General features: G+C 39.6%; 1 protein-coding gene across 3 annotated transcripts; it reads left to right on the forward strand.

The window, feature by feature from the left end:
- Positions 1-2,481: 2,481 nt before the first annotated feature.
- Positions 2,482-11,791, forward strand: si:cabz01074946.1 (uncharacterized). 3 transcript variants are annotated; one of them, XM_057343418.1, is made up of 7 exons: positions 2,482-2,669; positions 3,002-3,313; positions 8,940-9,251; positions 9,480-9,552; positions 9,670-9,749; positions 9,887-9,994; positions 10,082-11,791. In XM_057343418.1, the coding sequence occupies exons 1-7, from the start codon at positions 2,618-2,620 to the stop codon at positions 10,144-10,146; spliced, it is 1,002 nt and encodes a 333-aa protein (XP_057199401.1). In that variant the 5' UTR covers positions 2,482-2,617; the 3' UTR covers positions 10,147-11,791. The 3 variants fall into 3 exon arrangements, with proteins under 3 accessions (XP_057199401.1, XP_057199393.1, XP_057199410.1); XM_057343410.1 differs by having other exon boundaries at positions 9,480-9,749; XM_057343427.1 differs by lacking the exons at positions 2,482-2,669; positions 3,002-3,313 and adding an exon at positions 7,618-8,607 and having other exon boundaries at positions 9,480-9,749.
- The last annotated feature ends 6,366 nt before the right edge of the window (positions 11,792-18,157 follow it).

Genomic DNA, 18,157 nt, shown 5'->3' on the forward strand with positions numbered 1-18,157 from the left:
TTTGACCTTCACTGTTTTTCGAAACGTTGCATCCAAAAACTTATTAATTTCCTGTAATGTGTACGTATCANACATCTGCCATGAGCATATGCCGCCTTGGTTGACGGCCGTGCTGTCCGACCGGACCAGCACATGTTTGTCCTGCACAAGGGGCCGGAGCCTCCTGAGTGCCAAAAGGACAGCCAGCAACTCCAGGCAGTTGATGTGCCACCGCAGCCGGGGACCCGTCCACTCCCCCGATACTGCCTGCCCGTTGCACACTGCACCCCACCCCTGCAGGGAGGCATCTGTCATGACCACGATGTGCCTCGAACCTGCCTGAGCGGAACCCCCGCTCGGAGAAAGGTCAGATCTGACCAGAGGTTGAGGGTGCGAAGGCCCTGAGGCATTACCATAATGCGCCTGGTGCCGGTGTGCCACGCCGTCCAGGGAACACGACTCTGAAGCCAGTGCTGAAGCGGCCGCATGTGTATCAACCTGAGAGGGCTTACCCCTGTCGAGGACGCCATGTGCCTCAGGAGCCTCTGAAAATGTTTCAGTGGGACTGATGGCCTGACAAATATCAGACAGTTCTGCACCGGCTGCGCACGCTCGTTGAGATGCGCTGACATACGGATAGAGTCTAGTTCCATACTGAGATAAGAGGAGCTCTGCGCCGGGGAGAGCTTGCTCTTTTCTCGGTTGACCCGTAGGCCCAGACAATCTACACTGCGTTCCAAATTATTATGCAAATGATATCTTTCTCTGGTTTTCCTAATTTGTCGATGCAAATGACAGTCAGTATAATTTTCAAGTAATCAACAGTTAGGGTACATTTGGAATTTTATTGAACAAACCTCCCACTGACAACAGTATTTATTTAAAAAATGAAAAACTCAAAATGCACTGTTCCAAATTATTATGCACAACAGAGTTTGAAAACATTTCATAGGTTGTAAAAAACTGAAAATGGTCATTTGTTGAATTTGCAGCATTAGGAGGTCATATTTACTGAAATCAAAAGCTATTTCAATCAAAAACATCCTAACAGGGCAAGTTACATGTTAACATAGGACCCCTTCTTTGATATCACCTTCACAATTCTTGCATCCATTGAACTTGTGAGTTTTTGGATAGTTTCTGATTGAATTTCTTTGCAGGATGTCAGAATAGCCTCCCAGAGCTGCTGTTTTGATGCTAACTGCCTCCCACCATCATAGATCTTTCGCTTGAGGATGCTCCAAAGGTTCTCAATAGGGTTGAGGTCAGGGGAGGATGGTGGCCACACCATGAGTTTCTCTCCTTTTATGCCCATAGCAGCCAATGACACAGAGGTATTCTTTGCAGCATGAGATGGTGCATTGTCATGCATGAAGATGATTTTGCTACGGAAGGCATGGTTCTTCTTTTTGTACCATGGAAGAAAGTGCTCAGTCAGAAACTCTACATACCTTGCAGAGTTCATTTTCACACCTTCAGGGACCCTAAAGGGGCCCACCAGCTGTCTCCCCATGATTCCAGCCCAAAACATGACTCCGCCACCTCCTTGCTGACGTCGCAGCCTTGTTGGGACATGGTGGCCATCCACCAACCATCCACTACTCCATCCATCTGGACCATCCAGGGTTGCACGGCACTCATCAGTAAACAAGACTGTTTGAAAATTAGTCTTCATGTATGTGTGGGCCCACTGCAACCGTTTCTGCTTGTGAGCATTGGTTAGGGGTGGCCGAATAGTAGGTTTATGCACAACTGCAAGCATCTGGAGGATCCTACACCTTGAGGTTTTCGGGACTCCCGAGGCACCAGCAGCTTCAAATACCTGTTTGCTGCTTTGCAATGGCATTTTTGCAGCTGCTCTCTTAATCCGATGAATTTGTCTGGAAGAAACCTTCCTCATTCTGCCTTTATCTGCACGAACCCTTCTGTGCTCTGAATCAGCCACAAATCTCTTCACAGTACGATGATCTCGCTTAAGTTTTCGTGAAATATCTAATGTTTTCATACCTTGTCCAAGACATTGCACTATTTGACGCTTTTCGGCAGCAGACAGATCCTTTTTCTTTCCCATATTGCTTGAAACCTGTGGCCTGCTTAATAATGTGGAACGTCCTTCTTAAGTAGTTTTCCTTTAATTGGGCTCACCTGGCAAACTACTTATCACAGGTGTCTGAGATTGATTTCAGTGATCCAAAGAGCACTGAGACACAATACCATCCATAAGTTTAATTGAACAATATAAAATTAAATGTTTACGACACTTAAATCCAATTTGCATAATAATTTGGAACGCAGTGTATATTGCAACAGTACACTACAATCAATTTTGTCAACGATTATGTTAATCTCTAAACACTTCGACTTATTCACGTATAATATATTGCTTTATTAAAACATCCATGTACTTAACCAGTGTTATTCTAAGTGATGTATCAAAAACCCAAAAGTCAAATTATGTTCACAAAATATCGATTTATGACACGCAAATATTGTCACAAGATATGTGAGGAAACACATGTCTTGCCATTACTGCCTGTTTCCTTTATTTAAGTAGACTATTGTATAATGATGTGTTGAGAATTTGGCTGACTTTAAAGTCAAAGTACTTGTTGATTTATTTTGAAAAACCCGGGAAGCAATGAGCTTAAGGGGAATAGCTGTGGTAATCTATGCTGTGTGCATTCAACAAGGTAGGTTTGCTGGTTTTACTTTGCAATTGACATAGGCAGCATTTCTTATATTACACATTTTACTCGATGTGGATTTTCTGGTTGAGTTGGTTACCACTTTGTATTGTTGAAATAAAATGTCTTAAATAGTATGATTGTAATTTATAAGATTGTAATTGTAAAATCCAGAGGGAAAGACCTTTCAGTAACTTCTCAAAAGAGAATTAGTATTCTACTTCATTGGAAGTATATTATTTCCCTTTTGTGTGAAGTGAGAGTTATTTTCATTTTTCATACTTGCGCACAGTTAGATAACAAGGTTAGTAACTGTCCACATTTGTATTTTTTTGTAGTGTGGCTTGGGGATGAACATACAACTGGTTATGTCGGCAAGTCAGTTGTTTTAAAATCTGGTGCAGACCAGTCTTGGATCCTTACCAGAGTTCAGTGGTCCATCTATCATAACACAACTTATATTGCCAGTCTGCAGAATGGCGAGACACTAACTGAGCGGTTTTGGATACACAAGGGACGACTTAAGCTCAACAACAAAACAGGAGATTTGACGATCAAAAATCTGAGCATGGACGACACCATGACATACACCGTGAATATGGTTACCTCAAATAATCGGAAAGAAAGCAAAATTCATCTAAAAGTCCAAGGTGAGGATTTGATATATGTATGTCTACGGGCTGTGTGACAGTATGAAGGCATTATAATGCCATAAAGAAATGAGCGCAATGCTGATGCTGGCAGCGCACGGCAAATAACTTCCGCGAGAGGACAAAGGATATACACGCGAGGAAACGGGATCCCGCGAGCTCGTTTGAAACCTTCGCGCGCGCATGGCATCCATAGTGCGCGCAATACAAGCCCTCGCATGCGCATGACATCTGTGCGCGCAATTACAAGCCCTCGCGCTCTCACCTGCTGCTTTTGCTCGCACGAACATTTTTATTTTTGGCAGTCGCGGGGCGGGACTTGCTGTTTGCTTGTAACCTCAAACGTCATTGGTTACTTACCCTTTTCCGGAAGTCACTTGTGATTGGACCTCCGTGATCATCAATCTACATGGCTTCGTCAACGGACCAGGGGCCCGTTCTTCCTACCTCGCTAACTCAGTTAGCTGGATTTGATTGTTGACTTGTTGTTTTAGCAACAGGTCCGTTAACTTAAATCTCCTCGGGAGCAGGCTTATTTTATGTAAACAGGATTAGATCGTGGCCATGACGCAGTCAAATTGGCTTCTTTCATACTAAAGCAACTTGTTGCGCAAATTACAGGATTAATATAAAGAGCTTTGCGAATTTAACATGTAATTATTGCAATGTTTTGCTTTTAGAACATTATTTATTGTAATGTTATATAAAACATTTACTGTGAAAAGTCTTCGGTGAGGACCGAAATAAATGAATGAATGAATAAATAAATAAAATATATTTTTTTCCTTGTGAAGGAGATATTTGCCATTAGTTTGTTGGACCTTCATTTTAAATATACAGTATATATAAGCACAGACAGTGCATATGATGGAGGGAATGGTGAAAAATGCAGTTTGTCCTGCCATTTGCAAATTTGTGGTATTTCAGTTTAAGACCCCATCTTAATTAATATGATATAAGGGAATTTAAGATTCTGCAGTTATGATCATGTCAATGAGTATGTGTCTTGATTGATGTCATAGACCGCATCATAGGCCTCAGATTATCTTCTTAAAATAAATGATAATATTTTCTGTGACTCAGTGGTTAGAGCATAGCGCTAGCAACGCCAAGGTCATGGGTTCGATCGCAGGGGATTGCACATAGTGAGAAACAAAATGTATAGTACAAAGCAATGTAAGTCGCTTTGGATAAAAGCGTCTGCCAAATGCGTAAATGTAATATTTGTAGGTAATATTCATTTTAATAGAGATAGTATTAAGCAAAAAGCAATTGAATCAATAAGGAAGCTGACTGATGAAAACTCTTAGATGGTGTGTGACACCTACAGTATCACCAGCACTGAAGCAAAATGACCTGAATCTGCATGAGTAAACAATCTTCAGTCACGTTTATGATGGGACTGTTTGAAGACACCATTCCCTGACCCAAACCTGTTACACTGCAGCTCAAGTCAGGACAGGATCATGAAATGACCTTTGGGCAACTGATAGGAATGAAGGATTTCAGTGTATATAAAGTCTAAGGGATGAACCTGACAGGGCCTGTACTGTTGCATGTGCTACACTACACACATCATCAGTAAAGAGAGAAGGCCTGTGATGAAGCAGCCTGATGATGATCTCTAAACAGACTGAGCTTCATGAGATATAACTTTTGGAATACCATTTCTTTATTATGCTTAAATAAAAAAACAACACAAACATGCTTAGGCCCACATGCATTTTATTTTTAATCTCCATAGATAATAGGCAGGTATCAGTGTCATATTTTACCTGCAATAAGAGTCAAGAATGTTAAGTCAGTAAACAATATAGAAATAGTTTCTAAATCTGCAATCTTCTTAAAACTAAATCTCCAGTTTTAGGTTTGTGTTCTTTATATTGTCAGGTCAATGTTTTGAAGTTTTTGCTTTAAAATTTGTGTATATTCAACCTTTAAAGATTTTAAAAAGTGTATACATGGATGTGCCTTTTGTGGAGAGAAATCAATAAATGAACGATTCGTCCGCGGCGCGAACTGAACAGCATCATTCATTCATCAGGCACGATGTCAGCGAGCAGCGGCATAATAACATTTGGTTTTACAAACCATAAAGAATTTATCGACAGTGCGCTTAAAAGGAAACTTTTTGCAACAAAACTTTCTCCGAAACCTGTGGGACAACATCCAATTTTGTAAGAAACCTGCAAAGGCATCACAAAGAGAGGTAAGTTAATGCCATGTTTCAGAGTTAGCATTGCATTTGAATATTTTTAGAAAGTAGTTATGAGTTTAGAAAGTAGGGCTTCAAGATAAGATTGATCGTATTTTTATTGTCATTTCGATATGAACATGTTATTTAAGTATGGGCACCGAAACGTGCTTTTAAACGAGCCGTAGGGCCTCTGCTCTTTCTCGCAGCTCCTCTTATCAAACGCGCACGAGCACGGGCAGGCGCACACACACGCACGCACACAAAGGTGTTAAAAAGTTCCTTAAAAAAGTGGGTGGGGGGTTTGGTTACTTTGGGGGACACTAAGTCATAAGTTCAAGAATGGTATTCAAGTAATATTCATAATATTCAAGTGTTTGCTGGTTATTTGTTACATTTTCTATTGGCAGAATAGGATTGTTACACTTGAATAAAAAAAATGTGAAGTTACACTTCGGCTTTGTGACTTTAGTGCTATACCTAAAGTAAATAAAATTACCTTATTTTAAGGTAAAATAAAATTGTCTTTTTGATCATTACCAATAATGAAAATAGAATATATGCTGTCTCTTGCATCACAAAAATTCTCAATAGTTAAGTGTGGTCTTGTAGTCATGATTTTTTTCTGTCTCTGTCTTGACTGTCTCAATTGGACTCGGTCTTGACTTGGACTCGAACCTCTTTGGACTTGGACTTGACTTGGACTCGACAACGTACCCAAATGTTAACAGGTATGGGGTAAGTGTGTTAAAGGGGTGCTGCAATGGTGTGTCATGCATTCTGACTTCTTTACAATGTTAAACGTGCTGTCCTCATGCTTAACATGGTCAACTTATCAAAAAACGAGTTGGGCGTATTACGTAGTTTTTCTGTCCTCGATACACTCCTCCAGCGATCGTACAGGTTTCGGAAAGTTTTTTTCGAACATATAAAACTGTTTCGTAACAATTTTTCTTAGTCCCTTATTGGACAATTCTCCCGGAAAAGCACGCGGCACGCCCACGCGACTGCAAGGAGAGCAGGAGAAGGAGCATGCGCAGATGTCACTTTCACTTGTGTGCAAGAGAGAGAGAGAGAGAGCATACGTTCGTGAAGTTCAGGTGTTTGTTTGCTCACAGCATTTGGGTGATGAATGTTACGGTGGATGTAATGCTGGATTTGGAGATCGTTTGAAACTGATATATGGAGCCGTCCCAGCGCTAAAAGATCCCGGACATGAACCGCATGCGGTGAGTGAAACTGATGTCTGTGTTTTGTTGGCAATGGGTGCACACGTGCTTTAGTTCAGCCTTCCCCTCCCCCCGCACGCGCCGTATGCTTTCGGTAAAAATCGTACAGCTGTATCTATCTTTTATAAATGTGATCAAACTAAATACACTTCGAAGATATGAAGTATGCAATATTACTCTATAGGTACTCAAGATTAATATGAGATTGGCTGAAACCGTGTGTGTTAGGGATTTCTTGTGTAGCATATACTGGACGCATGTGAGTGTTGCGTTTGGTTTTTAGTACAACACTGCATATAGATTTACACCTAATGTTGTTGTCGTTACCATGCAACCTCTTGTGTAAAAATAAACTATATACTTTCTTGATAAATGTGCAGTCTTTAAATTTAAATCTGTCATATGGTAACGGGCATCCTGTGCAAAACAGGAGTTATGTTTAGAGCTGTGACTGTAAGCTGTTGTGTGAACAGAGCACATTGAAGTAAATCTGAAGAGTTAATTTGCAAAAATATAACTCCGTTGTTATATGTTGTGCATTCCAATTAATATCATTTAAACAATTGGGTTGTTTAAATGAGTTATCTGGTTTTGCAAATAAGCTCTTCATATGGTTGTCTATCCTTGACACTTTTAGCAGACCATGGACTATTCTGATTATGTGCCCTGAATAATATGAAATACAAATTGTAGTAATTATTGTAATAGTTATATACTGTAGTTATGTCCAGCTATATATAAAATCTATCTGTCTGTCTGTCTGTCTGTCTCTGTCTGTCTGTCTGTCTGTCTGTCTGTCTGTCTCTGTCTGTCTGTCTGTCTGTCTGTCTGTCTCTGTCTGTCTGTCTGTCTATCTGTCTGTCTATCTATCTATTTATCTGTCTGCATTGGAGGTCTCGCATCATTGTCACCTTTTTTCACAACAATGAGGTTTGCATCCCTGGGGTTAGTCAATTTGATGTTAGACGTGCTGCCATTTCATTTAAGCAGTGAGCTAATGCAGTAAGCTAATGCAATGTGACGGATAAAGTTAAAGACTCACTGTGATCTCTTGAAATCTGCAACTTTTTTTGATGCATTGAGGTAATTTCCTCTGAAACACAAAATTAGGCCGGACATGTTGACTTGCTCCTGCCATTTTAAAATAATAGCCAGTAGCAGGGGCAGACTGGATTTTAGAGAGCTTTTCATTGGTCAGAAAACTTTGATCAAAAGCTGAAGTGCAGAATGATATCATAAAAACCGTTGTTTCATTTTTGTGGAAGTCAGAGCCTGTACGTTTGAATGTTTATATCTTCTAAATGTGAATGTTTTGGATCACACTAGCGATATCCTCAAGACCAACATTTCATTTCAATTTTAATTTCAGAAGGGACTTTAAAGTTTCAGATAATAGATGGGATATTCTTACACTTGCATTGTGACGACTCGAGTGTGGGTAATGTGTGGGAGGTCAACATTTTACACCTTTTTTTGCTAGTCGCAATTACGTATGGCTGTAGCAACAACGATATGCCAGAAGTTTAAAAAAAGCTTATTTATACATTTGCATGACTTAACGTGTTTATTCTACATGTATGTTTAAAACCCCGACTGCTCATTAATTCAGTGTTGTTCCTGTCGCAGTGTTGTTCCTGTCTCGTCATTTCCCCTCACGCACAGTGCGTTGTTTGTCACAAGATATGTGAGGAAACACATGTCTTGCCATTACTGCCTGTTTCCTTTATTTAAGTAGACTATTGTATAATGATGTGTTGAGAATTTGGCTGACTTTAAAGTCAAAGTACTTGTTGATTTATTTTGAAAAACCCGGGAAGCAATGAGCTTAAGGGGAATAGCTGTGGTAATCTATGCTGTGTGCATTCAACAAGGTAGGTTTGCTGGTTTTACTTTGCAATTGACATAGGCAGCATTTCTTATATTACACATTTTACTCGATGTGGATTTTCTGGTTGAGTTGGTTACCACTTTGTATTGTTGAAATAAAATGTCTTAAATAGTATGATTGTAATTTATAAGATTGTAATTGTAAAATCCAGAGGGAAAGACCTTTCAGTAACTTCTCAAAAGAGAATTAGTATTCTACTTCATTGGAAGTATATTATTTCCCTTTTGTGTGAAGTGAGAGTTATTTTCATTTTTCATACTTGCGCACAGTTAGATAACAAGGTTAGTAACTGTCCACATTTGTATTTTTTTGTAGTGTGGCTTGGGGATGAACATACAACTGGTTATGTCGGCAAGTCAGTTGTTTTAAAATCTGGTGCAGACCAGTCTTGGATCCTTACCAGAGTTCAGTGGTCCATCTATCATAACACAACTTATATTGCCAGTCTGCAGAATGGCGAGACACTAACTGAGCGGTTTTGGATACACAAGGGACGACTTAAGCTCAACAACAAAACAGGAGATTTGACGATCAAAAATCTGAGCATGGACGACACCATGACATACACCGTGAATATGGTTACCTCAAATAATCGGAAAGAAAGCAAAATTCATCTAAAAGTCCAAGGTGAGGATTTGATATATGTATGTCTACGGGCTGTGGGTGACAAGGCCTTCTCTTTTTTCCTCCAAATGTAAATCTCTTAAAACTATCTTTAGCGTAGCTTTTATGTGAGTATTTTGAAATTATACATGTTTTTGAGCTGTTCCTGTCATTGTTAAATTAAAGCAAACCCCCAGGATTAGTTCCAGTTGAAAAATCTAGTCATTGATATAGTGCATGTTCTGTTTCCAGAAAGACTCAAGAAGCCGAATATCCATCAAGTGTTTAATTCCTTCAAGGATGGCCACTGTCACATCTTTCTTAGGTGTGATCTATCTGATGAAAATGTCCAGTTGTCTTGGACACTTTGGGATGGGTTAAATGGATCCTACATTTCAGCAAACACAAACCTAACAGAGTCTTTTCTTTGGACGTCATTTAGTGTCAAATACGCAACCTTCAGGTGCACCGCTTCCACTGGTCAACAGAGTGAGACACAACAGATAAAAGTGGGATGTAAAGGTGTGTCTTATAATAATTAACAATTCAGAATGATAATCTGAAGTCTTTAAAATGCTGTCTAAGATAAAGATATTCGATTTTTACCTTCTGTTACATCTTACCCACTACATGTCTTTGTATTGTTTTCTTTTTTCTAGAAGAAACCAAGTTGGCCAAAGCCTGCAGTTCGTGCAGTTGTGCTTTAATGGTTTTCTTAGGGATTATATGTACAGCTGTGGTTTTTGGTTTATTATATGTCTGTAAAGGTAAGAAAATAATATTTGACAATAACTTTTACGTTACTATTGCTGACACATCTGATATTTTTTAAATTAACTCTTTGTCTTTCCTAGGAAAGTTGAAAGCTACCTGCGCTAATGGTCCTCTTCATGTCTATCAAAGTTTATTTAAATGTTAAACGCTGGGTCTGCGATTCTTTCTGCAAACATTTTTGTCATGTTGGTTCCATTCACACACTGATAGCAACCATTTAGTAAAGTGGCATAAATATACTTTTATATCTTGTGGAAGGGGCAGGACCATAAAATGTTTGTCTCATCATTGCATTCGAGGAATGTCTGTCAAACTATTTTTTTGCTTTCCCTTGGCACCCAGATCGCGCAGATAACAATTCCGTTATCAGCGTGTTCATGCGTTTTGGAGGAGGCGTGGCTTTAAAGATCAGTCTGAAGGGATAGTGGGATCTTATTTGCTATCTTAAATGGACACAGTTTACAATGATACTGCTGATCTTTAAATGTTTATTTGAATCAATTAACCATGGCAGCTCTTTTATTTAAATACATTTATGATATATTTAAATAAAGGGTACCCACAGTGTACCCATATTTTAATAGCCACTTTACAAAACTCTGTTCTTCTAAAACTGGTTTCTTTAACATGACAATCAGATTACCATACTCAAATACATGACATAACATGACAACGAAATTTAAAACGCAAATATAAGTTCACAACACAACGCAATCAAGCTACAACACAACGGAATAAAGCCACAACACAATGGAATAAAGCCACAACACAACGGAATAAAGCCACAACACAACGGAATAAAGCCACAACACAACGGAATAAAGCCACAACACAACGGAATTTAGTCACAACACAACGGAATAAAGCCACAACACAACGGAATTTAGTCACATCACAACGGAATAAAGCCACAACACAACGGAAATGCTCCCGACCACTAGGGGGCACCAAAGTTCTCATTATTCTATATTTTTATGGGCACATTCGGCACTTCCGTGCTTGGTTCAGTGCAGACAGCAGCGCTTGAGAGATCCGAGAGAGCATTAAGGATTTTCACGCTGATTATTAAAGCCGAGGACAAACATTCTGAGACTTTTTCTTTCAACTGGAACGGATTCTAGTCTTTGACAGTCAGAAAAGAGCACATGACTGCTTCAGACCACTACACACATTAACACATTAAATTACTGATGACGACTGGACTTTCTGCTAAACCAACAAATCTATTGCTCTATTTACTGATATAGATGAGCAAGCTTTGCATTATATTCCCGTTTCGTTAGTCATAAAACCGCAATGCTCACGTTTTTTTACACTTGGTTATGCGTTAATGGTTTTAGAGGTTATGCATGCTTAATAAAGGTTAAATGAATTGGTAATGAAAACAATATTTAATAGAGTAATCAATTATTCGTAACGGTACAAAAAACGAATGCAGACTAAGTCCAGAGCTTGCACACTGAAACTGAGATAGCAGACTGTGGCATTGTCTGGATCTAAATGCAGACTTAACGTGGAAAAGTACTTTAATCAAAATAATATAAAAAAATACAACGTGTTTTGATCGCTGGATCGGAATTTGATTGCTTAGCCATGTTTAAAACAAGACTGTATGTTCTTCTGTACCCTTACACACACACACACACACACAGCGTAAACAATAGCTTTTAATTTCGATTGACAATATTTAGCTTAAGATGGCTATCCTTTTTCATGAAGGAAAATGTTTCGTTGTAATTGCACCTGCTGTGTGTGTTTTTCTGCATTTGTAAATAATAAAACATGTATTTTCCTCAAAAACAGCCGTGTTTGTCATTTAAAAACATCTATATAATAATAACAACCCAATAATAGCTTATTCATTTGTATTTTTGTCAGATTTTCTCAAAATGTTCCTGTCTTGTTCCTCATGGTTTCAAGTGAATTCATAATGTCAGTCGCAGGTGGCCATGGTAAATATAAAGTAAGGCAAATATAAATGGCATGGTAAATATAAATTATTTAACCAAAGGTTAAATAATGTATACAATTATAAATAAATATGGACACAGCCATTTATTTCCGTATTCCGTTTGACAATATTTAGCTAAAGATGGTGTAGTCAAGGAAAAAACGTTGTTTTTAATGCACATCATTGCTGTTTGTTGTTCTGCATTTACCAAAAAAATAAGTAATAAAATAAAATAAAAATATTTTCCTTTCAATGCTCATCGTTTAATTTCTGATTAAATCATTTTTGGCCGTAGTCATTTAAAGTCTTGATTATTTCAATTCATATACACACAATAGAAGCAAAGCATGAAAAACATATTTTCATTTAATTCTTTAGTTTCATTTAAACGCGTACCCTTTTGTAAATATGACCAATGTATAGCTCACAATACAGTTTATAGCATTTAAAATCATTTAAACACATATGCACAGTTAAAAAAAACTCTACGAGTCTACGATACCCGGGTATGTCAGTGGAGGTTTTGGAATTCATTCTTTCAATCCAAATTATGTTGGCTAGCTATATTGAAGCAGCGGAGGTTAACTCATATGCTGGTTGTTAAGGCAGAATGTCAATGCAAATAGCGACAATGCAATGCAAATATAATCTTATGGTGTATTTACATGGTTTGTGTAAAGGTGATTCGAAGCACCGGAATTATCCTCTGTTATTAGTTTTGAGCGGCAGTCGTGAATGTCTAGCTCATTTTCAGTGGGAGACATGCGGTAAGCTGCAAAACGCGAGGGTTTCGTTGGCGGCATGAAGGTGGTGCGCAAGCGGTGCCCAAAATCCTTCCACTGGCACGACTCTTCGCAAGCGCTCTTTTTGTGAATGGCATCCACACTGGCTTTAACCTATCAACATTTTAGTGAGCTCAAAACACGGAGAACATAGTTTTAATAATGGAATTCCCGAAGTTATATGACCTAACAAAAAGAAGACAAATACAGAGATTTAAATAAAGAATACAGAGTGGGTTGATTTGCAAGTTAAAATACACGATACGTGCAAAATGTCATAGTAAACTGTGACTAAAATGAGCGTCATTAGTATTAATCATTACCTCAAAAATTGCCTGCATATTTAAAATATACATCAACTTCAGGCTGGTTAGTGACCTTGAACGTCCGCGCTCAAAAAAATGACTCATTGGTTTAACATGATTCAATCATGGACATTGGTTCCACATGTTTGAGTCGTGTTTTCTCAACATGAAATGAACATGTAGCAAGAACATAAATGAATCAAGTAAACTCAACATGAAATTGACATATAGAGAGAACATTCTGGATCACTGTTACACCACAATATGGGATGCATACCACTCTGTTCCCAGAGCAGCTCTGGGTCTCTCTGATCATTGCCTGGTTCATCTTCTTCCGACCTACAGACAGAAGCTTAAATCTGCCAAGCCTGTAGCAAGAACAGCAAAGAGATGGAGCAGCGAAACAGAGCGGGCCTTACAAGCCTGTTTCGACTGCACGGATTGGAGTGTCTTTGAAGCTGCAGCCACTGATCTGGATGAGTTAACTGACACAGTGACATCCTACATCAGCTTCTGTGAGGACATGTGTATTCCCACCAGGACTCGCTTAACATACAACAATGACAAACCATGGTTTACAATGAAACTGAGACAGCTTCGTCAGGCCAAAGAAGATGCTTACAGAAGTGGGGACAAAGTCTTGTATAATCAGGCCAAAAACACACTGACAAAGGAGATAAGAGCAGCTAAGAGAAGCTACTCTGAAAAGCTGAAGAACCAGTTTTCAGCCAACGACCCTGCATCAGTGTGGAAAGGCCTGAAAGACATTACCAACTACAAGCCATCATCCCCTCAGTCTATGGGTAATCAACGACTGGCTGACGACCTGAACGACTTCTATTGTCGTTTTGAAATGCAGAGTCTCACCCTTCACACCCGCCCTGACCCTATCTCTGCTATACCATTAACACCTCCTCTTGACATTCAACCTGCACTTAAGATCTGCGAAGAGGATGTTTGCCAGCTTTTCCGCAAACAAAAGATCAGAAAAGCACCAGGCCCAGACAATGTCTCACCCTCCTGCCTGAAAGTCTGTGCGGAGCAGCTGTCGCCCATCTTCACTAATATTTTTAACAGATCTTTGGAGCAGTGTGAAGTCCCTTCATGCTTCAAACGCTCCACCATCATCCCTGTACAGAAGAAACCCAAAATATCTGGACTTAATGACTACAGGCCTGTTGCTTTAACATCTGTGGTCATGAAGTCATTTGAGAGACTTGTACTGGCCCACCTGAAGGACATCACCAGACCACTTCTTGATCCCCTCCAGTTTGCTTACCGAGCAAACAGGTCTGTGGACGATGCAGTAAACATGGGACTGCATTACATCCTACAACACCTAGACAGACCAGGGACTTACGTCAGGATCCTGTTTGTAGACTTCAGCTCGGCCTTCAACACCATAATCCCAGACCTCCTCCTGCCCAAGCTTACCCAGCTCTCTGTGCCAACCTCTACCTGTCAGTGGATTATTAACTTCCTGTCGAACAGGCAGCAGCTAGTGAGGTTGGGAAAATTTAAATCCAGCACATGTACCATCAGCACCGGAGCTCCTCAAGGATGTGTTCTTTCTCCACTGCTATATTCACTCTACACAAACGAATGCACCTCTACAGACCCTTCTGTCAAACTCCTGAAGTTTGCAGATGACACCACAGTCATTGGCCTTATTCAAGACGGTGATGAATCTGCCTACAGAAAGGAGGTTGCTCAGCTGGCTGCCTGGTGTAGTCAAAACAACCTAGAGCTGAATGCATTCAAGACAGTGGAGATGATAGTGGATTTCAGAAGGAACCCTCCATCACTTCCTCCCCTCACCATCCTGGACAGCACTGTGGATACTGTGGAGTCATTCAGGTTCCTGGGCTCCACCATCTCTCAGGACCTGAAGTGGGAGTCCCACATAGACTCCATTGTAAAGAAGGCCCAGCAGAGGTTATACTTCCTCCGTCAATTGAGGAAGTTCAACCTACCACAGGAGCTACTGACCCAGTTCTACTCAGTGGTCATCGAATCTGTTCTGTGCACTTCAATTACTGTTTGGTATGGCTCGGCCACCAAATCAGACCTACGAAGACTACAACGGACAGTTCGTAGTGCTGAGAAAATTATTGGTGCTCCTCTGCCCACACTTCAGGACCTGTACGATTCCAGAGTGAAAAACAGGGCAAGAAAAATCATCATTGACTCCACACACCCAGCACACAAACTCTTTGATCTGCTGCCCTCTGGCCGGCGCTTTAGAGCACCAAACACCAGGACTTCCAGACACAGAAGCAGCTTCTTCCCCCAGGCAATCTCCCTCCTAAACAGATAACTGCTCCTTAAGAGCAATATTCCACTTCCACTACTCCTATAGTGTGCACTACTGTGCCTTATTATATCTACATCTTATGTATACATGTATATAACACTACCTCTACTTACTAAATTATCCATTTGCACAAGTGTACATACAATCTGTTAATATGTTTATTCTACTATATACTACCCGGTACAATGTCTCTTATATGTTATTATCCCCCATTTTCTGTAAAATAGTCTTTATTTTATATATGCACAATTTAGAATCTTTTAGACTGTAAATCGTATTATATTGTATTGTCATTGTGTTAAATGTCTGTACTAGAAGCTTCCAACACCAAAGAAAATTCCTTGTGTGTGCAAGCACACTTGGCAATAAAGCTCTTCTGATTCTGATTCTGATTCTGAACATGAGTGAAACATGTAAACTCAACATGAAATTGACATGTAGAAGAACAAATCACCATTATTGTGATCAGTGTTTGCTTTAGTTTGCTTTAGTTGAGCTCTTGACTCTTGAGTTTTGATGTTTAGTTTGCTTTAGCTGTCCATGTGTGTATATTATGGCTAAGAGAATTATGATCTAGTGGGATCAGAAAATGATAGTGATTTAATCACTATGCACTTCTTTAAAGTAATGTTGAGTGTGTTCTGTTATTAATATGTGAATGCAGAGTTATAATACAGTTTGAAGAGATTAGGGCAGTGTTATTGACAATTAACAGAATAAAAGATTTTCACAACACGGTTACATTTCTGAATCAGTTAGACATGAAGAATTGGTGTATGAATCTCAACAATGGTGACAATCAACAAAAGAAAGCGTCATGCTGCAATGCATGCTGGGTAACATCATAGAACAAAACTCATTCATGACTCCCAGCATGCATTGCAGTTGATCTGTTTATCTGAATTACTTTGATGATTGTCACCATTGTTGAGGTTTGTATGATGAATAAGTGTGTCAGTAAAACGTCTTTTTTTTTTTACATAATCCTTGTGCGTTTATAAACTGATACATTCTCATCAGTAAGAAAAGGATCAGACTCAGTCTTATTTACAACAGCTTTTGTACTTCATTAGTAATTCACACCTATTGTGAAATCTACTCCAAACAGACCTTTTGAAGATCTCTTTTAGGCAAAGCACAAGTATTATTTCTGAAACACACACAAACACTGACAGAGAAGTTAACTTAACTGAAGGCAAGAGTCAAGAGCCCAACTAAAGCAAACACTCATCACCATAATGGTAGTTTAATCACTTGCTAATATTATTTTATTATTGAGTTCAACTAGCTTAAAATTAAACACTTCTTTACTTAAAAATATTGATGTAATCGGTTACCTCAAAATGTTTAAGTACACTCAACTTGTCTGGGTTTACAGTGTACAAATGGCCTCCTTATTCATCTATCTTAATTCAATAAACCACCCTTGGAATAAAGAACTAGGCTACATGACAGCAAAACACTGATGACATATTCTTATGCCCAAACATTCTATTGAATTAACAAGCAATTATGTGATTTTAAGTCTCACGGTTTTTATATCTGTGAAGCAACTTTAAAAAAAACTATTCAACAGTTTTATTAAGGTCACATATTTATATTAAAATAATTTCTGCTAATATTGTCTGGTGTACAGTAGTGGCCAAAATTGTTGTCCAACTTTGGAAAATGTATATCTTTGCCTACTTAAATATCAGGCACGTGTAGGAGGAGGCTTGAGCCCCTCCACCTTTGCCCAAAGTGCCCTTTTTGATGCCCAAAACGCCCTCTTCACAAATGGAAGGAGGGGGACCCCCGAAAAGGCTTTTTGCGACAAGGAGGAATGCGAGTGCGACCGGGCGAAACGCGATCACGCATGGGCAGAACACGATCACGAATGATGGAACAGGATCAGAAAGTTCAGCTTTGTAAAGAATTTAAAGGACCAGTGTGTAATTTCTTGGAGGATCTATTGACAGAAATGCAATATAACTAATATGTCTTCAGAGGTGTATAAAGACTTTAAATAATGAAGCATTATGTTTTTATTAGCTTAGAATGGGCTATTTCTATCTACATACACCGCGGGTCCCTTGCATGTAATTCACCATGTTGTGTCAGCCGCTGTAATGCTCCGAAAGGGAGGGGTGGAGTGAGTCCGTTGGTTGCAATTTCGCAACCTCTAGATCGTGCTAGATTTTCCTGATTGGTATTTTAAGGAGACCAAAAAACTATGTCCACATACACAAGAATGAGTCCTTCATTGTAGAAATAGGCTACACTGACAATAAAACTCCCAACTTATGAAGAGGCGGAACATTCTAAAACGCTTAACATGGGTTAAAGAGAGAGTTTACCAAAAATACTTGTGTCATTCCAAACCTGTATGACTTACATTCTTGTGCAGAACACCAAAGATAGGTAAATTTGGTAACCAAACATTGTATAGACACAAAACCACTGAGACATTTCTCCTGTTTTTTAGTTACTTTGTCGCAAATGTTACTTTCCCACAGGGGCGGACTGACCGGTAGGACATTCTGTAAAAATCCAGAACTGCCGTCCCACCGACGGCCTACGGGCGTGACCAGGGCGGACGTATTATAAACGCGAATGCACGCAACGCGAAGGCATTAGCGAGCCGGACACGTATGCATGTAACGCAATGCACGCGTTACATACAACACCAACCCCACCCCCCTGTCGACAGAATTGGTGGAGGCCGATGCCATCAAACACACCCTCACTACCCCCCCTCGTCGACAGAATTGGTAGAGGGCCGATGTGGGCATAATAATCCAGGGCCGAATTTTCTTCCCAGCCCA

This window comes from Triplophysa rosa, linkage group LG1, assembly GCF_024868665.1.
Source record: "Triplophysa rosa linkage group LG1, Trosa_1v2, whole genome shotgun sequence".
Taxonomy (NCBI): domain Eukaryota; kingdom Metazoa; phylum Chordata; class Actinopteri; order Cypriniformes; family Nemacheilidae; genus Triplophysa; species Triplophysa rosa.